A 22,996-nucleotide genomic window follows, 5' to 3' on the forward strand; every position below is an offset into this window, starting at 1 on the left:
CTCCACTTACCCCAACAGTCTGTGGGGAGCGGTAGTGTTGCGTTACAAACCCGGCGACCCGAATCCGATGACAATTATCTGAATCAGCTCCTGGGCCTCCCCTAGGTCGACTCAGCCTCAAATTAGTACCTGGTGCGGTGTGTAAACATCACCACCGGGAAGACAAACGCGATCGGGCGTGGTTCTGGGCACCCACCCTCCTCGCGTGCCGTGCCAACCTTCATCATAGGTGCTCGCGAACAGCACTTGCCCCTACAGTCTGTTAAGGCTACACGGGGGGGGGGGGGGCGTTCAGTCGCAACGCCGAGCGCTGACCGCATGGCGAGGGGGGTGCGGGAGGGAGTGAGGGCGGGAGGGGGTGGGGGAGTGGGGGGGCATTGTGGCCGGACGGGGCGCGGCGACGCTGCTGGGGTTTGGTTCCAGAGTCTCGGAGTCCTCCTTCTCTTTCGCCGTCAGCGCCGATCGAGTCGCCCCAGCGCCTCTCCTCCCACGCCGCTCCCACAAGGTGAGACAAAGATCCCCCCCCCCGGGGATAGCCTTTCACAGGCTGTAGGGGCAAGTGCTGTTAGCGAGCAGCACCTGTGAAGGGCGGCGGGGCACTCGAGGGGTGGGTGGTCAAGCACCACCGCCCGGCCGCCTTCGTCTCCCCGGCGACGATGTTTTTTTAAACATTGCACTCAGGTACTCGTTTGAGGCTGAGTCGACCTAGGGGAGGCCCAAGATCTGTTCGGATAATCGTCACCGGCGTTGGCCGTGATCGGGAATCGGATTCGCGTCGCCGGGATTGTGTAGCAAGCCCTCTCTCTCACACGCACGCCTGCAGAATGCCGTGGCAGTGCGTGCGGGTGGCTCAGCTCTCTCTTTCGTGCAAATGAGAGACTCCCTCTTCTCCTGGGCTCTCTTGACTCCGCACCTCAAGCTCAGAGTAAGACACAATAATAATAGGTGTTACCCTTTCTGCCAGTGAGACAGGTGTTAAGATGTTTAAAGCAAATATAAAACATTTTCAAGGAATCGAGTACTGCATTCACCACGCACAGGACTTGTGGTGAATATTTGGTATTGCCTTTGGAACTGCTTGTGCTACACCAGAGACAGCCTTCTGTAGGGCCTAGTCTCGCAAGTGTCAGCCCAGAGAACGCCAAAGGGCGAACAGCACAAGGGCAATGCACCGTCAGGGCATTTTATAGCTCGGGGTGGTGAGCAGCTCCACCATGGGACATTTGATTTGAGACCTGGCGTAACAAGGACCCCTCGAGAGGGCCGCGGTCTCACACCACCAGGGGCGCCTTCCTCGAAAACAGTCGCAGGCTTCTGCAACATCACCGAACACAGCAGTGAGCCTGGCGTTGCTACACACAGCCGCACCGGAGTTTGGCTTGCGTTCAACGAAGTACCGCTGCTGAAGCGATGCACGCCTAAATAATAGTCCGTTTTTGCCTGATGGGATGTAAAACAATATCCGTAAATGAAAAATACTTGCGGCTGTGCGGTTAGTTGTTGTTTTTATAGAAATCGGATCTTGAAGGCGGCATTTGTTGCATCGGGCCGCGTGGTTCCACGCGTGGTCGCCAATTGCTGTCAGCACGAAGCGTGGTGGTGGTGGTGGTGGTTTACCGTAATCGCGTTCTACACTCAGCTTTTAATAATGATGATAATTATCGCGGCACAAATATAAATACAATTCTTGTGCAGGGAAATTGAGTTTTCATGTCCATACGGCGTACATCCGTTTCAGTGCGCGCAACAAAACACGTAGTTTGTCTATTTGTTTGTTTCTCAAACAAACTTGTGATGGGACTTTGTAGGATGAACGTTGAGAGTTGTAAGGTCACGGGATGACCAATCAGGTCTGAATTGGTCTGTAATAAGGTAGAGCACTGATAAGGGTCGTCAGGTATGACACTTGATCATCGATTATCCGGCGAAACCGGCAAACCAGCTCCAAAGGCTGTAGTGACCCAGTGCGGTGTTCGTCAAACACACATGGTCATTGTTGACGCAAGGGCGCAGTAACTACCTGTCAATCCCTCATCAGGGCCCTACCTGGTCACAGATCAATTCAGACCTTACTGGTCACCCCGTGCCCCTTGTAAATATCAACGTTCATTCTCCAAAGTACCATCACAAGGGAGAAACACAAACAAATAGACACACGTTTTGGCTCGGATTGAAACAGCTGTCTGGATGTGAAAACTCAATTTCCCTGCACAGGTAAACCACGTGGGTTGACAGCTTTGCTTACATCGCCCCATACAGAGTCTCAGAGAACAGAGTGCTAAGTCCGGTACCCTAAATACAGTCACTTGTTTTTTACAGCAGGATATTTATTTTTGCCTCTTTGTATGTTGTCTTTATGCCAATTTCACAGAGCAAAACACATTTAAAACAAAAAAAAACATACGCACAACACCTAAAAACACAACGTTATGCAAGAGTGTGCAAAAGTAAGCTCTGTTAAATATTTATTTAGTCGGTAATTAAATGGTCAGTGACTAAATCATTATTTTGAAAATCCGGTGCCCGCCCCTTCCCCAACCCCCGCGACGCCGCTGGATGATCGATGATCAACTCTGTCACATTTATTGTATTAACAAACAAAAAGTCCATAAAAGCCAAACATTAAATACGCCCCCCCCCCCCCCCGTAAAAACCCCGACACCATTAACGAAGTAAAGTGCCGAATAACCGAGCCGACTTTGACTTGCCGCGTTCCTTCTGCAAACATCACAGAGGCGACGCGCCGGAGGTGTCCACTGAACTCATTGGAAGATTTATTTTTCTTTCCCGGAGGAGAAAGTCAAACAAGAACCACTCCGTGACTCCCCACGTCCCCGGGGCAGCCCCAGTCGTGCACCGCGCGCCGCGTGCCAGCGGCACAGCGCCAGCTCCGCTCGCTTCAAGTCTCTCGCTCCCTCGGCCGCTTTGCCGACGATTGCCTCGTCCGCCCGCTCGCTCTCTCTCTCTCAGGAGGGGTCTTGCCAAGTCTTTTTCGCAGCTACGGAGGTGGTCAGTGTTGCTGGTGCAGTGTCATCCCAATTGAGTTATAAATGAGGGTGATTTTTGTTATGTTCGCCTGTCAGCCTTGCAGTGATTTTTTTTTTCCGATTACAGTTGTTACGTTGGACGGTGTTATTTTGGCCCGCGGGAGTAAAAACTCGGGAGAATCTTGAGTATAAAACCCCGTGCATAAAAGGGAGGGAGGGGGGAGGAACATACAGACATCACTCGGGGTTGGGTGAGACACGGCTGTGACCTCTCCATACGGACATCACCCGGGGTTGGGTGAGGAGACACGGCTGTGACCTCTCCAGCGCCACCCTGCCGCACACGCTGAGTTGACGATTACGAGCGGGTGGGATACAGCGTGGGTGCCCACCCGAAATCACGAGGTCGGGTGATGATGGCGGCATCGTCGATGTCACTCGCGGGAGTCGGGGTGCGATGCGGTTTGGCGCGCAAAGGGCAGCGCAAGACAGCCCAGCTGGGCACGTGATGCCTCCCGCCTTCACGGGCAGAAGACGATCATTGTCTCGTTAGTCGAAGTGGCCTTCTGGGAGTGCAATGGAATCAGCAGCAAGTTGTCGAGCGCAGGCAAAACTCTGGGCCAGTGTCAACGTTCGCTGTCTCCATTCGGCAGAGTCAGTGTGGCGGCTGCTTGAGCCACTGCTGGTGCAGAGTAGGCAACGTCCCCCCCCCCTCACTCATCTCCCTTCCCCCTCCCTCCTCCATCCTGAGTGAAGTTAACCCGTTACCCCATAAACCGGTAAACGTTTTTCCTGAATCCCAAGCGCCGCGTCCAGAGAGTCCGAGATGGGCGCTGTGGTCGTTTGCCGCGGAATTCCGTGGACTGAATCGGGAGTTCGCGCGGCACGGCGGCAGGCCAGGGGGCGAGTCGCTGCATGGCAGCGGCGGCAGGCCAGAGGGCCCTGCGGTTGTCGCCGGCGTCCTGGACGCTGACGAAGCCAGAAGTCCGGAGTGGCCCGCCGCGTCTCAACTTGAGCCGGGGGGGGGACCCCATTGAGTCACGATCAGGCGGCTGCAGATGGGAATCGTCGCTTTCCTGCGTCTGGGCGGCTCGGCAGATTAATTTCCACGAGACCCGAGAGTGGTGGTGGTGGGGTGGGGGTGGTGGGGGGTGGTGGTGTTTGTGGCAGCACTTGCGTGTTGCGAGCGTGCGAGGTTCGTGCAGGGAGAAAAATAAATAAAACTCGCGTCGGGTCTCGATCACCACGCTCCTGTCTGAGTGGCGACTTCAACTAACAATCAGGATATTTATTCATACTGGAGCAATCCCATGAGCTATCAAGCTCTCTTTCACAGATGTCCTGTGGGGGGGGGGGGGGGTAATAACGTCACAACACAAACAGTACAAAAACACAATAGGAGTGCGAAGTACAAGCAAAGTTAAACAAATCACCCAAACACAAACAAATGAAGCTAAACCATCCCCATCCTACCAGGCAAATCCCACTTCGATATGAACTTATTTTTCAGAGGCGACTTGGCAGGCAGGGAGGGAGGGAGGCGGGGTGAGTGGGTGACGGGGAAGATTTGGAGGCTGTGGGGACATTTAGGCAGAAACACAGCGGGGATGGGGACATCAGGAGGATGTCAGGGAGGGGGCGCTGGGTGAGGCTGGAGCAAGGAGGAAGTGAGTGAGTGAGTAAGGGTGTGGTCTCTCTTCCTGCCCCACCACCACAGGTCACCATGCCCCTTGGGGGTCAAACCAAGCTGCACCCCGCGGTGACGAGGAGTCGATCCTTCCATGGGTTCAGGGGTCCGCAGGACTCCACGGGCAGGTGAGACCCCCCTCCCCCCTCCTTCACCCCCGACTCTCTCCTGGCTGTCGAGGTTGTCTCACTCTGGGCTCATGGCCGCAGCCAGCGCCCGTGTGGTTTGTCGATCTGTGAGATTGCATCGCCTGCAGCGGAAACCGCGGCGCAGCTGCGTCCCCGTGTTAGACTCCCAGTCACGTGTTAGACTCCCAGTCACGTGTTAGACTCCCAGTCCCGGGTTAGACTCCCAGTCACGTGTTAGAATCCCAGTCCCGTGTGAGACTCCCAGTCCCGGGTTGTCGAGCCAAGCGGCGCCGGCGAGAGGCAAACGCGGCGGCCACCACGAGCCCCCCCCCCCCCGCTCGAGTGAAATGTGTTCAGAAAGAAAGACAACATTCTTGGCCTGTGACGGGAGCCTCGGACACCTCGATAACCACGCAGATACTCTTTGTTTTTTTCGGTAAAGTCACAAACAATGAATAAAATTTTTTTAAAACAACTTAATTAAATCACGACGTTTCGGAGGCAACACAAGTCTCCCTCGTCAGGTGTAAAAAGGCACAGCAAAATAACTGTAGCTACAGTTTTAATTTAGTTGTTTTCATTTCTTTTATTTTATTAATTGTTTTACCTACGTGAATATACCGACAAAACCAAAGAGTATGAATCCTTGCAGTCACGAAAGCTTCAAATCTAGAACCACGCAGATGTGCGGGGTGGTGGGGAGGAAGGTTGCACGTCTCCTTTGTCGATGTACATCACCCGGCTACCCGTACCCCGCCGGGTACGGGTACCCGTTTGCGTTCTGGTGCGGCCGAGTACGGGTACGGGTAAGCCGTGAGTCACTGGTGAGTCACCGTTTGTCACTCATTTCCCAACGTCTTGTCTCTTCTCACAATTCAAGTTCCTAGGGTACGGGTGCGGCCGGGTACGGGTAAGGAATCAAAACCCGTTTGCGACCTCTGCCGATGTGTCCCCGTGTCCCCCCCCCCCTTGCCTCTGTCTCACCCTCGTCTCCCGGTGTCTCTGGATCCCGCCTCTGTCTCCGCTGTCCAACTTCGTGCCCATTGTCTCCCCCCCGTGCCCATTGTCTCTCTGCCCCCCCCCCCCGTGTCCCAGGTCCCGTGTGTCCTCGTGTCGCTCCCCTGAGCGCGCGCGCCGCGTCATCGGCTCCCCCGGCGCCACGCCCCCAAACACGCCCCCACGAGTCGCCCAGCCTCAGCTGTTCCGCACAACGCTGGCAGCGCTGCGCTCCGGACTGCAGTGAGCACGCCCCCCCCCACCCCCCACCGTGTCGCCTTGACAGGCCGTAGGGGCAAGTGCTGTTAGCGAGCACCTGTGAAGGCCGGCACGGATGGGTGGCCAGCACCAACGCCCGGCCGCCTTTGTCTCCCCAATGGCAATGTTTATGCATCTCAGGCTGACTCGACCTAGGGGTGGCCCAGGGCTAGGTTCAAATAATCGGGTCGCAGGGTTCGAAGCGCAGCGCGTTATACGTTCACCTGAACACACATGGCTGAACACACACACATGACCACACAATGCACCTGAACACACACGGCTGAACACACACACACACATGACCACACAATACACCTGAACACACATGCCTGAACACACACCTCAACACACACATGCCTGAGCACACACGCCTGAACACACACAATAACTACAGCCACTAAGTGGCGGTGACGTCCCCACGACGCTTGTGCAGGCTATGTGCACGTTGAGGCCATGTGAAGTGTCGAACGCCCGCTGGCAGGAGGTCACGGGGCAGACACACGAGGGGGTGGGTGGTCAATACCACGCCTGGCCGCCTTTGTCTCCCTAGTAGCGATGTTTACACATCACACCAGGTACTCATTTAAGCCTGAGTCGACCTAGGCGAGGCCCAGGACCAGTTCAGATAATCTTTACTGGTGTTGGCCATGAGCGGGAATCGAACCCGGGTCGCCAGGCTGGTAGCGCAGCGCGCCAACCGCTACACCACCGCTCCCCATGTATGTCCAGGTGACTATCAAACACCCACAGAGACTGCCCCTCCCCTAACCGCCCCTCCTACCCGCACCTCCACCCTCATCCCTCAGGGAGTACCTCGCCTGGTACCAAGCACAGCATCGTGACCTCGCCATGGCCATCAACAGCACCAAGAGAGACTCCCGCCTGGTAATGCATCGTCATCATCGTCGTCATCTTACAACCACATCCATCACCATCACGATCATCATGCCTCCATCCATTTCAACATCATCATACGTCTGTAGTCATCTATCCATCACCATGACGATACCTCCACCTATCAGCATCATCATGTCCCCATCGTCACTGTGACCATCGCGTTTGCCACTTATTGCAGAGGTTCACGGGTCAGATCCAGTAGGTCACCCTGTTAAACACCGTGGGTATATAACTGTAGCAAGTTTACTGCATACATATAGCAGGTTTACGGTATATATAGCAAGTGTACTGTGTATATATAGTAAGTTTACGGTATGTATAGCAAGTTTACGGTGTATATAGCAAGTTTACGGTGTATATAGCAAGTTTATGGTGTATATACATAGTAAGGTTACGGTATATATAGCAAGTTTATGGTGTATATATATAGCAAGTGTACTGTGTATATATATAGTAAGTTTACAGTATATATAGTAAGTTTACGGTATATATAGCAAGTTTACGGTATATAACCGTCTGCTTCACGGGGGACATTTCAAGGCCCCGTGACGGGGTCGTCAAAAAGAGAAGGCCGTTGTGTGCCGTCGTCGCGATCCAAATTTGTAATAAAATAAAAAAAATACTTCCAAATGGCTCAGTTGGGAACATCCACAGCAATCGGTGGCCCCTCCTGGCAGACGAATGCCCACTGGGCCCGCAGGTGCTGAATCACCTTGTGCCACACAGGGACAGCTGCCAGCAGGTGGTCCCCTAGACGCTTCGTTACAATATGGGCACATTCTAAATGCGAGTGTGATTATGAGATCACCATCATCCGCGTGGTTAAGTATTAACGACGACGACGATGTGTTTATATCTTTCAGGGAATGCTGTACGAGCTGGACAAGGTGAGGAGATGCATTTGATTCGCACTTAAAGCATCACGGCCCCTTAAATCGTTCGCTGCTCAAGCCGCACGTGCTCCATAGCGAGCAGGTAGCATGACAGCGTTCGTAATTCATCGCGCGCGACACCATGGCCACGCGCGCACATCCTGCGTGGGAAAGAGCTGACAGAAGCAAGGAGGCAATTTGCCTCGGTCCACGTCTCCCTGCCCCGCACGGTAGAACCGGCCGGGGTGGGCCCAGCGGTAGAGCGAGCAGACCGCAATCTCAAGGTTTGCGAGGAGCTCACATCCTGTCTTTGGAGGTTGGGGGCGGGGTCCACTCATCATCACCATCATTGTGTGGGGAAGTCAACCGCGGTTGTCCAACGGATAGACCCTCCTGCCCACCTTAGCACAGTTGGCTATGTATGGTGCAAAAGAAGTTCAACATACATAAAAACATTTATTTTGTTTTTATTTCACCAGGTAAGGCCCACTGAGCTATATGGCTCTATTTCAAAAGCGCCCTGGCCACAAATGATAGCTCAACGAAGTGGCTTATCATCACGTGGAAATTTGATTCTAATTGTGGAGACAAAAACTGGAGGACCTGGAGAAAAATCCACGCGTCAGGGTCAGGATCGAACCTACGACCTCCTGTATATCAGGCGAGGTAGTTAACATCTGGCCACAGTGGCGCCCATATATAGGAATGTGGAATTTCCACCGCTGATTTGGGGACTGTAAACGCGATTACAAGCCCCAATGCCTCGGCAATCACAAACGCACTTCTTCGACATCTTGAACCCCTCGCGGGGCGATCTCCAGCGAGGGGCTCACTCGGCCAGACACGGTTGTCGCGGTGAAGTCGCAGAGCGCTTCGCCGAACTGGGGCCCACGTCCAGCGGAGACACCCTGGCCTGTAAGACGTCGTGGGTTCAAGCCGGACTCCACCGCTGATGTGACAACGTTGGATGTCCGGTCCGGAGTTTTTTTTTTTGGCGTGCGTTCAACCATTGCCGCTGACGTGCGCTCCTCCGAAGGCCGTGTGGCTGATGGGATTTGTAAAACGCTGCTCGTTTTTGTTTTCTTCATGCGGAGGGACAGATGTGGGAATGGGACAGAACGTCCGCTCGTGATTATATGGCGCTGTCGCGATGCGCGCTGCGCTCCGGGCGCGTGGCGCCGTTGTTCCGCGTGGCGTGCGCGAGACATGGTGCCCTGACGTTTCCGCATCTCTTTCCCAGCAAATTAAAGCCAACGAGCGAAGCCTACGGCGGCTGGAGTTTCACATGAGCAAGGTGACCACACCTCTCCACACACCTGCACTCAAAGACAAAGATGATCCTCGTTTGTAGCCTTATACAGGCCGTTGGGTCAAGTGCCGTTGGAGAGCACTTATGAAGGATGAAACGGCACTCAAGGGGATGAAAGCCAAATAGCACGCCCGGCCGCCTTGATCTCCGTAGTGGGAATGTTTACACATTGCACGAGGTACTCATTTGAGGATGAGTCGACCTTGGGGAGGCCCAGGACTGGTTCAGACGATCTTCGCTGGTGTTTGCCGTGAGCGGGAATCGAACTCGGGTTGTCACTCTATCACTCCCCGCAGACTTGCGCACACACACCTTTACACACCTGCACACGCCGACACACGCACTCTTACACACGCCGACACACGCACTCTTACACACGCGTTGACGGGGTGATGTTGTTGAACTTCTTTCGCACCGCACGGTGACGTGATGGTGCGATCGTGCAGGGGAGGGCAATGACCCCGACGTTCGGATGAAATTGTCTCGCTCGAGGGTTGTCGGCGAGTGCTCGCTCTCGACGTTTAACTCCGACGCTCGCGACGGTGGGCGCGCAGGTGGAGGCGCTGCAGGAGGAGCACACCGTGCACACGCGTCTCCACGGCGGCGCCGAGAACCTGAGCAGGGCGTTGGCGTGCTCCCCCTCGACCCGCGGGGCGCGCGACGCCCTCGCACAGGCCCAGCGCAGCGCCCGCGAGTGCTGCGAGGTGCCCCCCCCACCCTTCCCCCACCTCTCACGCACGCGCTACACAAAGACCCCCCCCCCCCCCCCCCGTGTAGCCTTGACAGACCGTCGGGGGGTAAGTGCCGCTAGCGAGCATCTGCGAGGGCCGGCACGGCGCACGCGACGCGGTGCGTGGCCAACACGGCGCCCGGCCCGCCTTTTTTCTTGAGCGGGAATGGAACCGCTACACTACCGCTCCCTACAACCCCTCCCCCCCCCGAGACAAACCACACGGACTTACAAGTGCAGATACGTCCAGCCCAGACGCACGCACACAAAGCCTCGACGCACGCACCCTCGCGCTAGGGGGCGGTGGTGCAGCGGTGAGCCTCCTGCTCGGCAATGAACCTCTCCCCTCGAGTTTGATTCCTGACTGTGGATAACCTCAGTGGCGGCTTGGTTTAAAAACTCGTCCGGGGCTGCCCCTAGGTCGACTCGGCCTTCGAGCTGTGCGTCAATACCAGCACTGGGGAGACAAAGGTGATGGGGGACAGTGCGGGCCACCCCACTCCTGCGTGCGCTGTCTTGGCCTTGCTATGTGCTCACTAACAATAACCGCGTGTGTGTGGTGCGTGCGTGTCTGCGCGTGCGTGTGTGTTTCTGTGTGCGTGTGTGCATTTGTCTTCACGTGCGCGCAACCAAACTCAGACCATGGCTCAGCTTGAGGGCCAAATGGAGAACTTCCTGGGAGAATTCCACGTGAAGATTCTAGGTTTGTCGAACGCTCGCAGTTGAAACTACCAGAGGTAGCTCCATGATATCCGCCCTCACCATCCTCACCGTCCTCACCACCCTCACCACCCTCACCGTCCTCACCGTCCTCACCGTCCTCACCACCCTCACCACCCTCAACACCCTCACGGTCCTCACCGCTCTCACCACCCTCACCACCCTCACCGCCCTCACCATCCTCACCGTCCTCATCACCCTCACCACCCTCACCACCCTCACCACCCTCACCACCCTCACGGTCCTCACCGCTCTCACCACCCTCACCACCCTCACCACCCTCACCACCCTCACCATCCTCACCACCCTCACCGCTCTCACCACCCTCACCACACCAACCGCCCTGACCACTCTCACCACACCCACCGCTTACACTGCGCTCACCGTCCTCGCCACCCTCATCCCCCCCCCAACCATCCCCACCATCCTCACCACCCTCACCGCGCTCACCGCCGTGCTCGGTGTCTCTGTGAGTCGCGTGTGAGCCTCACGCTCTCTCTGTCTCTCTCTCTGTCCGTGTTCCGTTTCTCTCCAGGCCTCGTGGGCTTCGCGCGACTCTGCCCCAAGGACACTTACGAGGTGAGCCCGCGACGATGAACTGCCGCGCTCACTGCGTGCATCATTAAGCCGTGTTCCATCCACCGCTGGATGAAGGCCTGCCCAAGGCGCCACCACCTCCCACGATCCATGATATGCAACAAACTGATTTAATCGTCGCTCCATCTTCTTCTGCAGACATCCTCTGGGACTAATCCGCGTGCGGTGTTCACTAATCCGCACGCGCTCACTCATTCTTGCATGCTCACTTATCCATGCGTGGTCACTAATCATGTGGTGTTCACTAATCCGCACGCGCTCACTCATTCTTGCATGCTCACTTACCCGTGCGCAGTCACTAATCATGTGGTGTCCGCTAATCCGCATGCGGTGTTCACTAATCCGCATGCGGCCTTCACTAATCTGCGTGCGGTGTTCACTAATCCAAGTGCTCCTCTCCTCTCCCCGTCTCTCCACGTAAATTCCCAGCATGCACCGCTCCGGCGCTTCTCTGTGCCCTTCGCCGTAGTCCGTTCGCTACGCTTATCGTTACCGAGCGCGCGGTGTCCGACCGGCGTCACAACAGCAGCGGCAAGTCGCTCTGCGCACCGCAGCTCGTGACCGTCTTCTCGGTCACGGGCTGTCGGTCCTTCGAAGACGAGTAAGGCCATTGTATGCTGGCGTCACGGTCCCACGTTTTTGGAAACACGGTAGTCTGCAGGCTCAGCGAGGCTTCCCTGGGTAAACAATCACAACAATAACTCTAATAAACTCTCAACTATTTTTATTTTACCAGGTGAGGCCCCGCTGAGCTCTTGTTCAGAAGCGACCTGGCCACGAATGATAGCTCATCGAAGTGGCTTATCATCATGTGGACGTTTATAGCAGCCAGATACTCTCTTTAAACACATGTCGATTCTAAATGTAGAAGGAAAAACCGGAGGACCCATAGTAAAATCCATGCGACCACAGGGAGAACATGCAAACTCCAAAATATACAGGAGCATCAGGGTTAGCATCGAGATAATTTACCCATAAAAACCTCCGTGAGTCCTGATGGTCACGCATCTAATTGCCAATCAGGCCCAACCTTGCTCAGCTTCGTAGGTCCGACAAGCCGCGGTGCTTCTGCGGTGATTTCAGGAGTCGCCTCAAACTTGCAGCCCGTCTCCCAGTACCCCCCTCGCCACTTGAACCCCCCCCCCCCCTGTCCACCTCAGCTGCCCAACCCCCACGCCCCCCCTGTCCCTCCTTAACGAGGCTGTTGCTGCCGCAGGTGTCGCTGCGTCACGGGAGGCAGCGGTGGAAGGTGCGTGGGAGGATCGGGGCCGAGGGCGAGCAGTGCTGGGCGAGCGACGGCACCGTGCTGCTGCCGCTCATCGGCGAGCCGATCGTCGTCAAGGTGGGCGTTCACAGCACGGAATTTGATGCTTAGTTGACAGGCCCAGATATTCGAACGTCAGCAACGATGATGTTGGGTGCGTCACGCACGCGCACATAAGCGCGCATAGCCATGTGTGAGTTTGTCTGGACTGGAGAAGAGATGGAGCTGATGTGGCACAGGAGGATGTGGAGCTGAATGGGCTTGCCGACGACCGGTACCTGCGGTGTCAAGATCGGCCTCTATTGAGGAGGCCCGTGAAGGACGCTACTGGGCAGTTGGAGGCAGTCACCTTCCAACAAAAGTGAAGGGCGGAGGATCAATGCTCATAACAACGAGCAAAGTGCCGGCCGGCTAAAATACAGCAAGTTGGCACAGTGGGGAGCACAGGTGGTGCATCTGTCAGTCATCTCAGTCAGTCCAGCCATGGCACCTGGGTCTGTCCCGTGACCTCCTGCCAGCAAGCCTTCAAATGGACCTAGTCTGGTACAAGCGCCGCGGCGACATCGCTGCCACTTAGTGGCTGCTGCTGTTGTTGCCCCGTGGCTGCCCCCGCAGGTGGTGGAACTGAAGGGGTTGGTGACGCAGACGCTGGTGGGGCAGGTGAGCCTGGAGCCCGCGGAGCTCTACCGCAAGGACGAGCGGCAGCTGGAGATGAACATCAACCCCCTGGGCACCGTCAAGCTGCAGCTGCTCGTCAGCTGGCTGTACGCGCGCCGCACACACGCAGACATCATCCACGTGCTCATCATGTGTGTCCGCCATGGGCGGAGTTTGGGGGGGGGGGCCCAAACTGGCCACCTTTAATTTATTTCAGTCGTTTACAATTATTATTTTTAAAAATGCAATATACGCGCCCGCAATTCCTAATGTGAGGGACAAAGTGAACCCCCTCGCCTACGGTGTCGGCGCCTGTGTGCCTGCCTGTGTGTGCCTGCCTGTGTGTGCCTGCCTACGTGTGTGCCTGTGTGCGTGCGTGCGTGTCGCTGCCGCAGAGCGTTGGAGCGCGAGGAGCCGCTGTCTCGCCTCGGCTCCGTGAGCGGCCACCGCCGCACGCCCAGCGCCTCCTCGTCGCACCGGACGGCGCCCGGCTCCCCCAGCACGCCCAGCACGCCCGACCAAGCCTTCTTCGTGAGCTCCCACGTCCCTCCCTCCTTCCCTCCCTCCTTCACTCCCTAGCCCTAGTTGTTTTGTTTTTGTTGGATAGGAAGGAACGAGCCGAAGAGATGCACGGTTATTCGGCACGTCGCTTCGTTCATTGCGTGTTTTTTTTTTTGTATTTCATTTTTGGCTTTGATGGCCTTTTGTTTGTTAATACAACAAATATAACGTACAGTAGATCATCGATTATCCACAGAAAGTTGATCATTGATTACCCGGCGGCTTCGAGGGGGAAGGGGGCGCCGGATTTTCAAAAACGCCGGATAATCACTAGTCGTCATTTAAAATCGCTTATTTTCGTACATTCTTGTATAACATCTTTGTAGGTGTTGTGTGTTTTTTTCGTGTTCTATAATTGTTTCCGAAATGAAATTCGCTTGAATAAACATCCAAATATTTCCTACTGTAAAACGTTACTGTATTCACTGCACCGTAGTTACCAGTCCAATCTCGACGACTCTGCGTGGGGTGATGTACGTAGTTACTACGCTCTTGTTTCAACACAACAACCATGTGTTTGCCGATCGCCAAACTGATGCAGCCTTTAGAGCGGTGCCCCGGCGAATGGCGAATTACACAACACACTTTGCGCCGGATCGCACCGTACGTATTTTCTGTTTTTGTCACCCGCTGCCAAATCGCCTCCGTTAGTCGGATCGCACGGAGAGCAACCCTCTGCAGCCCAACGCCTCAAAAATTACTGAGCGTAGCGAAATTCCAGGCGAATTCTGGCAGTAACTCGGGCCTTGAAGATGCGGCAGCGCCTTGATGTGCCATTTCCTTCAAATCGCACATTTCCTGGCCCTACAGATCGCCACTTTCGCATTGTTCGTGGCGAAGTTCACCGAGCCCTCTCTATCTTTTGCCGTCTTCATTCCGCTTGTATCCAAAAGATGAGAATCGCGAGGGAGATGTGAAGTTCAGATTTCAGCAAGATATTTTGTAGGAGCTTACAAAAGGGAGTCAAGGCTTCGACAATGTATTTATCTCTCTCTCCCCTGTCGTTCCGGAAAGCATATGTCATTTATTTTAATGTATTATTTGTCTAGGGTGTGATTTTTTTTTTTGCACAATGACAGAAACTGGCCGTATTGTCCAGATTCTTCAATATCTCGCATGGAACGTGATGGGTCACACACACACAGACAGAGTTTAACGCATAGAAGTCGCTTAGTTATATTTTTAAAAATGAGAGTACTAATCATCAAATAAGCAACTGACACTCAGTCCAAAGAATATTTGATACTGTTCCACAAATGAATCGGTGACTTAACTCATAGTTTAGGGAAATAAGGCATCACCCAATGGACAATATGATGATTAATTATAAGGCAACCAGTGCAAGAAAGATTATCATTCAAGGTTCTCAAGCCCCGGTTAATATTGGGTGCGTATATACTGCATTCAGAGTAGCATTGGATTCATAGACCTTACGTTCCGGCGATTGTCGGTATAAGAGCGTCAAGGAGGTGACACGGCAGACACGTAGTAATGTGCCGCGGCACGTGAAGCCGTCGCTCGTCGCACACAGTCACACACTCACACACACTCACACACTCACTCACACTCACTCACACTCACTCACACACTCACTCACACACTCACACACACTCACTCACACACTCACTCACACACACACTCTCACACTCACTCACTCACACTCACTCACACCGCCTCTCGCAAGGCGCGGACAGCAGCTGGACGATGTGTGACGACAAACAGCCAGGCGGTCGATGCGGAAATGATGGTCGAGTCTTGACGACAACTTTCAGAGCCCTTGCTGTTAGAAAATAAAGCAGGCCCCAGTTGCATCCCCAGCTCAACCACCCGCACGCCTCCCACCTTCTCGGTGCACAGGCGTCGCCGCCCGCCCTCACTCCCGCAGCAGCGTCGGGCCGCGCGGCCGCGCACTGCTGACGAGCGCGTTTGCGTCGGGCAGGAGGAGTTCTACCCGACGGACGACGCCTCCTCCGTGTTCTCCGACTCGCTGGACAGCCCCGCGCCGTCGCTCGGCTCGTCCCGCCACCCGTCCTCGCCGCGCGACCTCTCCTCGCCCCCGTGGTCCCCCACGAAGCCGGCTCGCCCGCCGCCCGCGGTCACGGCCGCTCGCGAGACGTCGCCCTTCTCCGGGCCGGCGTCGCCCGGGCGCCGGGAAGCCCCGGTGGGCGACGCGTCCGTCGCAGTCGTCCAGGGCGTCGCCCGCCCACCGCAGACGACCGGGGACGGCGGCGCGGGGCCCGCGCGGTGCGGCGGCACGGCGTGCGAGGGGAAGGCGGCCGCTGGCGACCACGCAGCGATGAGGCCGGGCCTGGACGAGGCCGCGAGGGAGCTGAGCGTCGCGCTGGAGGCCCGCTCGGCCCGACACGGCCTGGAGGACTTGGAGGAAATGGAGATGGCGTTTCTCTCCCTCCTGGACGCCACTCAGGTCTCGCTCGCCACTCGCTGCGCTTTGCGTTACCGATCGCAGCGCCGCTCGGCGCGGGCCGCTGCGACGATGTTAACGATATTTGTAAGTGGGCGGCGTCTTCCCGAACGCCAGGAGCTTCTCCAGATGGGAACAGCTGTTTATACCATCACATAGCATGGAGACTTTGTACAGTGGCCGGACACGTGCAGCAGTGAAGTATAAAGTGAGACTGAATGAAACGACCGCTCCTATCGCTACGATGTCTCCGCAGAGGGGAAATAGCAGCGAGCATCGGCTGAAATCGTATTCCCAGCACTACGTGCGTGTGTGTGTGGGGAGCGGTAGAGAAGTTGTTAGCACGCTGCACTATGAGCCCCATCACCCGAGTGAGATTCCTGCTCACCATTGACATTTATCTGAACCGGTCCTGGGCTTCCCCTAGGTCGACTCAACCTCAAATGAGTACCTGGTGCGGTGTGTAAACATCGCCGTCGGGTGTGATACTGGCCAGCCACCCCCACCATGTGCCGTACCGGCCTTCATAGGCGCTCGCGAACAGCACTTGCCCCAACAGTCTGTTAAGGCTACACGAGAGATCTTTGTCTTTGTCTTGTAGAAGGGCCGATTTCTGAAGAGCCACGAGTCAAGCGCGAGTCTCACGGTGGAGAGCGCCTTGGGCAGCTTCGACTTCCTGGACATCTCTGATGGAGAGCGGTCCGAGTGCGGGGACAGCCGAGGGTGAGTGGCACCACCCGCCCACTCGCAGGGCACCGCCACCGCTAGCGCGGCACCACCCCCGCTCGCACACCTGGAATCGCAATCCAGAAATCACCGATTTGATTTCATCTCCCGGGGCGATTGCTGGTCCCACTGCCGCGTCGAGAGATGGAATCGATCCCGCAACGTCTGAATTGCAGGTCTGGCGCACCGCTACACCATTCCACCACCTCCACCACCACGGTGGTGGCGGCGGCGTCTCCCTTCGCACCTCACTCGCACCGCGCCGGCGTTGCTTTGCGATCGCCGCTCCTGGGGCCGGTCAAACCGACGTTAACGGCCCGGCTCACGCGGCGGTGCAGGCCTCACGAGAAGCGCCGCGGCTCGATCGGCGGCGGCCTGGGTGGCGGCAGCGGCAGCGGCAGCGGCACCGCCGAGGACGTGGGCATGGGCGCGAGCCGCGAGCCCAGCCCCGTCCCCGTGACGACCGGCGACGAGCTCCTGGACGCTGCGCTGGCGGAGCACCTGCGCGCGTGCCTGCGACTCCTCCTGGTGAGCTACGCCGCCGCGCGTCTCTCCCGCGCGTCTCTCCCGCGGCCGCCAGGGGTCGGCGTCGCGGACGGTCTGGCCGCCCGACGGCACCGCGAAGGGCAGCTGCGGAAATTCCGCGTCTAACGAAAGAAAGGACGCTTCTCGTTGGCCGCACGGCCGAGTGTGAGCGTGTCTGTTCAGCGGCACTGGCTCAATGCCAGCGAGCTCTTCGGCCGTTTTGTGGACATTCATCCGTCTCGTCAGCAGCGATGGGCTGCCTTGAAACCGACGCTGGGAAATTGCCGGGTAGACAAGGACCCCCTCCGTTAGATATTCTGTGTCCGCGTGAGACCCTGACGGGTTTGTGTTCTCTGTGATCCGAGCCGGCCGCCCTCTTGACTCTCGCCGCGCCGCAGAGGCTGGAACTGTGCCGGCAGCTGGGCTACAACGAGGACCCCGTGGTGCGCAAGCTGCTCGCCCAGGCGCCGGTGCTGAGGAAGGTGGCCAAGCTCAGCGGGCGCGACGGCACGCGCCCCGCCACGCAGGCCGCCCACGGCACGTGGCGCACACCACGCACGCACCACGCACACCACACACGCACGCACGCCAACCACCGCCGCCATTCACCCACGCACGAAAAAAAGACAAAGATCCCCCGCATAGCCTTAACAGACTATTGGGACAAGCGCTGTTAGCGAGCACCTATAAAGGCCGGCACGGCACACGAGGGGCGGGGTGTCTAGCACTACGCCCGGCTGCCTCTGTCGCCCCAGTGGTGATGTTTACACGTCGCACCAGCACTGATTCGACCTGGTGGAGGCCCACATCCGGGTCAGATATACGTCACTGGCGTGGTGATTTATAGTGTCGCGGTTGGCACTCTGCGCTACGGCCAACACCAGTGACTCGCACACACTTGCCCACTCACCCATACACCCACTCACCCATTCACTCACCCATACATACACTCATTCACCCGCTTGCCTCGTCACCCATACACACGCTTGCCCACTCACTCGCCTAGACGCACGCTCACACGCACACGCTCACGTGCTCACGCACACGCCCGTTCACTCACACAGTGTCCGGAGTGTTTGACGGGTTCCCGCATTTCCCGCTGCAGTTTACCCGGAGCTCAAGGCGAGGCCGTGGCTGCTGTCGTTCTGGGACGACTGCTGCCGCCGCTGCTGCTGCGACTCTGGACGCCGCCTCTACCTCATCCCTATAGAGCGGCTCCTGCGCCGGCTGGACGAGCCCACGGGAAGCGGGGCAGGTAACGAGTGACGGGGCAGGTGACGAGTGACGGGGCAGGTAACGAGTGACGGGGCAGGTGACGAGCGACGGGAAGCGGGGCAGGTAACGAGCGACGGGAAGCGGGGCAGGTAGCGAGCGAGGGGGCAGGTGGTGAGTGATGGGAGGCGCCACCACAACGGGAGCCTTGACAGGATCGCACCCCCCCCCCCCCGCTCCTACGAATCGCGGCAGGGCTCACGTTTAGCTTGCCACGGTGAGAGAACTCGAGGGACGAGGACCGGAGTCTCCATTTGCAAGAATTGAGTGAATGATTGGGTGGCTGGGCGATTGAGGTGGTTTGGTCGGTAGGTGATTGAGTGGGTGGATGAGTGGGTAAGTGGGTGAGTGGGTGAGTGGGTGAGTAGGTGTGAGTTCAAAGTTTATTTTGCTTGATCAGGTGAGAGCTCAAGATACCAGGATATAGTCTCATTTGCAAGAGGTGGTAGGTGAGTGGGTGGGTGGGTGAATGGGCAAGGGAGTGAATAGATGAACAAATGGATGGATGGATCTATACATGAGTGTGTGAGTGAGCAGCTGATTTAAGTGTGAGGGTTCCGGTTGTAGTGCAGTGGGGAGCACAAAGCAGTGGGTGTGTGGCTGTAGTGCAGTGGGTGTGTGGCTGTAGTGCAGTGGGTGTGTGGCTGTCGTCTTGTGTGGCCTGGGTCACCAAGATGACAACGTCAAACGTGTAAAATAAAGGACAGCAAACGGAGCGACGAGAAATCGGAGCAAAACATCACGCGCAGGCGCACTGACGTGTGCGGCAGTGTTTTTAGATCTTTTTTTTAATGAAAAATTATTACGGAATAAATTTTTTTATAAGCAAATGTTTAGAACGTCCCCAACAGAGGAGAGGAGCCACCACCGCTTGTATAATCGGCACCAGGCTGCTCTATTGCCGCACCGATCCTCGCTGCTGAATCGATCACTGATGGCGCTGCCGCGTTGATCCCCGCTATCGATTCGACGTGAGCAGCGTGCAGGGACGCTGTGGCCTACATGGTGGACGGTTTGGCCTGCGCGGCACCACGGCCCGGCCTCCTGAGCCTCTTCCAGTACGCGGAGGCCTTCCTGCAGGGCTGCCACACGGCCGCCCTGGAGGCCCAGATCCAGCGCGTCGCCTCCCTCCGTGCGTACCCTCGCTTCCCCCACCCTGCCACTCACCCTGTGACTCACCCTGCCACTCACCCCTACACTCACCCTGCCACTCACCCTGTGACTCACCCTGCCACTCACCCTGCCACCCACCCTGCCACCCACCCCTACACTCACCCTGTGACTCACCCCTACACCCACCCTGCCACTCACCCTGCCACTCACCCTGTGACTCACCCCTACACTCACCCTGCCACTCACCTTTATACCCACCCTGCCACTCACCCTGCCACTCACCCTGTGACTCACCCCTACACTCACCCTGCCACTCACCCATACACTTACCCTCGCTTCCCCCACCCTGCCACTCACCCCTACACTCACCCTGCCACTCACCCTGTGACTCACCCTTACACCCACCCTGCCATTCACCCTTACACCCACCCTGCCACTCACACTTACACTCACCCTGCCACTCACCCTGTGACTCACCCCTATACTCACCCTGCCACTCACCCCTACACTCACCCCCATTGACACCCTCCGCTCACACCTATCAGAGCATTGCCCCGTGTGGGTCACACAACAAAGACGCAGACAGCACAACACACTCCGACAATTACGTTTCACACTCCTCGGGGTGGATCGTTTCAGCAGCATTTGTTCAACACAAGCAAACTCTGAACCAGCCGCAACATTAATTGTCTCTTCAGCAGAGTCAAGCTTGCCTCAGCCAATGCTGGTTAACTGCCAGGTGTCTACAGGCAAGGGCCCGAGATACGGGTCCTAACCGGACGATGAGCTCAGTAATACACAGCACAGAACCATCACTGGCCTTGCTGTGGATAGAGCACTGCGGTGCTGTTGGTAACTATTTCGAACGACATTCACGCGCGCGTGCGTGTATGTGTGTGTGTGTGTATGTGTGCGTGTGTGTATGTGTGCGTGTGTGTATGTGTGCGCACGTGCGTGTGTCCCACAGGCGGGGGGAACGACAGCAGCCCCGCTGACAGCGACGGCACCGTCTAGACGGAACTACGCGGGAACCCCGCCGTCAAGCAACCGCGGAATCGGAGCCGTGGCCGACGAGAAGGCGACACGGCGCGACCCACACGGGGGGGGGGGGGCCTCGTTCTCCGCTCCGCTCCGATTCCGCGGCCGATACGTCGGGGGCCGTCGCCGTCACGATCGGCGTCAGCCGCGGCCGATCCGCTGCCGGGTGACAGCCTCCCCACGCCGCCGCCTCTCCCGATCTCACGACGCAGCAGCCCGCCCCCACGGCGCCCGCTCGCGGGAGCTGGATTTCATGAATTCCATCGTTTTTACTTCACCGACTCGTTTCGCCTCGGGCCTCGCCGCTCCGCCGATCTCAACACCGCGCCTGTGCGGTCGCTCCGGTCGCTCGCAGACGCGTGTCGAGGTTAGGGGGACGCGCGCGTGGGCCACGGGGCGACATGCGTCCGTCACCGCGAGCGCCTTCGCGGGTGCCCATCTCTTGTCCACGGAAGTTGAAAATTCCACATTCTTATGGCGTGGGCTAAGCCTCTCCAGACGACAACCACCGCCGATTTTCCCCACAATATAGTACTTATTTTATCCTCCCCACCCACTTTGCAACCTCCCGATTCCTGCGAGCATCTTGCTATACCGCTGGCCCACGTGCCCCCGCGAGCTTTTCGGCAGCACTAATCGTGCACCGGAGGGGAATGTGTTCAATCTGGCGACTCAGCCACTGCAAGGGCCTCTCGCGACCTCCGCGTGCTCGCCTTGAGGTTGCGCCGGCAAATTGCGTTTGAAGAGCTCGCGCGGTTCATCGTCCTAGCGACCCCTTCGCCCGTACGGTGAACGGGACTTTGCGCGCCATCCGCTAGGCACCGCTTTTCCACGGGCTTCGGGGAAAACGCGCGTTGCTTTTCCACTGCACGAGCCCGGGGTCCGGGGTCCGTGCCGTTGACGTCCCGCGCCGACGCGTCGTCGTCTAGACGCTCGCAGGGCGACGACTTGACGGCGTGGCCGAGTTGCGTGTGCAGCCGACGTTTGACGAACCGAAGGCGTCTCGTGCCCCACCCCTGGCCTTGCTTGGCCCCAAGCCAGATTCGGACGTCTCCTTGCGGAGCCAGCCGTAGTGGCGGCTTGATTTTCCGGCTAAGTAAAATGCCAGTGGGAAAACCACCCGTGCCGTGCTAGCCCCGGCCTGCTGGCACGGCTCAGATGTGCCAGTTGTAAATGGAGTGGAAGAGATGAGCTGGGGGTGAGGGGTGTGGACCCAGCCTCATAGCTCCTGCCCTCCTCAGTGTGTGTGGCACTGGGAGTGCCAACATCGGTTTATTTAGTTACTGTACTGCACTCTGCATACCAGATGATAGCGCGGGTCTTGACAGGTATGCACGTACGCACGTCCCAATAGGTATACCACTGTTTCTGAAAAAAGTAGATGTGTCTGACGAGGCTTGTTACTGTGATGCTGCATGTAATGTGTCACTGGACAGGTGTTTTTGTCTGTTTGCAGGTGTGTGATGCAATGTGGACAGTGGTGGTGCAGCGTGTGACTCAATGGAGAGGCACGTCTTGGAGTTGATGTGTTTACAAGTGACATGTATGTTTCCTTTGAATTAAATCGACTTTCATAAAGCCGTGTGTGCGTATACGTGTGTGTGTGTCTTATGTGATGACACGTGTGTAGGTGTCTCGTGTGATGACACGTGTGTGTGTGTCACGTGTGATGACATATGTGTGTGTCACATGTGATGACATGTGTGTGTGTCACGTGTGATGACACGTGTGTGTGTGTCTTGTGTCATGACACGTGTGTATGTGGGGAGCGGTGGCGCAGTGGTTGGCACTACTGCCCTATATACCCGGTATCCTGAGTATGATGTCCACTCGCCTTTAACATCCATGGACATCTGACGCAGCCTCTGTCCATCGCCGAGGTCAACTCAGACTTCTGCGAGGACAACAGCGGGTGCTGTGTAAACCATGGGGGCCGCGCGTGGTGCTGGCCAGCCGCGTCGGCCTTAACACGGCACCGCGGTGGCTGGGAGATGTTAACTACCTCGCCTGGTGTACAGGAGCTCGTGGGTTCCATCCCGACCCTGACGACGCCTGCTGTATACTTGGAGTTTGCTTGTCTCTCTCTCACCATCATCATCGCGGTGGCTCGGAAATGTTAACTACCTCGCCTGGTGCACAGGAGGTCGTGGGTTCTATCCCCACCCTGACGACACCTGCAATTTGGAGTTTGCAGTGTCTCTCTCCCCGTGGTCGCGTGAATTTTCCCTCCGCGT

At 57.1% G+C, this 22,996-nt stretch overlaps 1 protein-coding gene across 1 annotated transcript; it reads left to right on the forward strand.

The window, feature by feature from the left end:
* The first annotated feature begins 436 nt into the window (after positions 1-436).
* LOC133354909 (rho family-interacting cell polarization regulator 2-like) lies at positions 437-22,320 on the forward strand. Its single transcript, XM_061572092.1, has 19 exons — positions 437-505; positions 4,705-4,802; positions 5,898-6,041; positions 6,866-6,944; positions 7,820-7,843; positions 9,069-9,122; positions 9,692-9,841; positions 10,507-10,570; positions 11,123-11,166; positions 12,401-12,526; positions 13,064-13,212; positions 13,501-13,636; positions 15,606-16,091; positions 16,690-16,811; positions 17,153-17,342; positions 17,738-17,876; positions 18,445-18,594; positions 19,591-19,743; positions 20,692-22,320. Exons 2-19 carry the CDS (start codon positions 4,711-4,713, stop codon positions 20,736-20,738), a joined length of 2,349 nt encoding a protein of 782 aa, XP_061428076.1. The 5' UTR covers positions 437-505; positions 4,705-4,710; the 3' UTR covers positions 20,739-22,320.
* The last annotated feature ends 676 nt before the right edge of the window (positions 22,321-22,996 follow it).

Source organism: Lethenteron reissneri, chromosome 49 (assembly GCF_015708825.2).
Source record: "Lethenteron reissneri isolate LAM-NWPU_2019-01 chromosome 49, ASM1570882v1, whole genome shotgun sequence".
NCBI classification, from domain to species: Eukaryota; Metazoa; Chordata; class Hyperoartia; order Petromyzontiformes; family Petromyzontidae; genus Lethenteron; species Lethenteron reissneri.

What these genes read in the sequence shown, in the direction of transcription:
- LOC133354909 (XM_061572092.1), top strand. Translation starts at nt 4,711, where the DNA reads ATGCCCCTTGGGGGTCAAACCAAGCTGCACCCCGCGGTGACGAGGAGT. An exon ending in CGCCCGACCAAGCCTTCTTC is followed by an intron (nt 13,637 to 15,605) that starts GTGAGCTCCCAC and finishes TGCGTCGGGCAG; the next exon opens with GAGGAGTTCTACCCGACGGA. An exon ending in CCAGCGCGTCGCCTCCCTCC is followed by an intron (nt 19,744 to 20,691) that starts GTGCGTACCCTC and finishes TGTGTCCCACAG; the next exon opens with GCGGGGGGAACGACAGCAGC.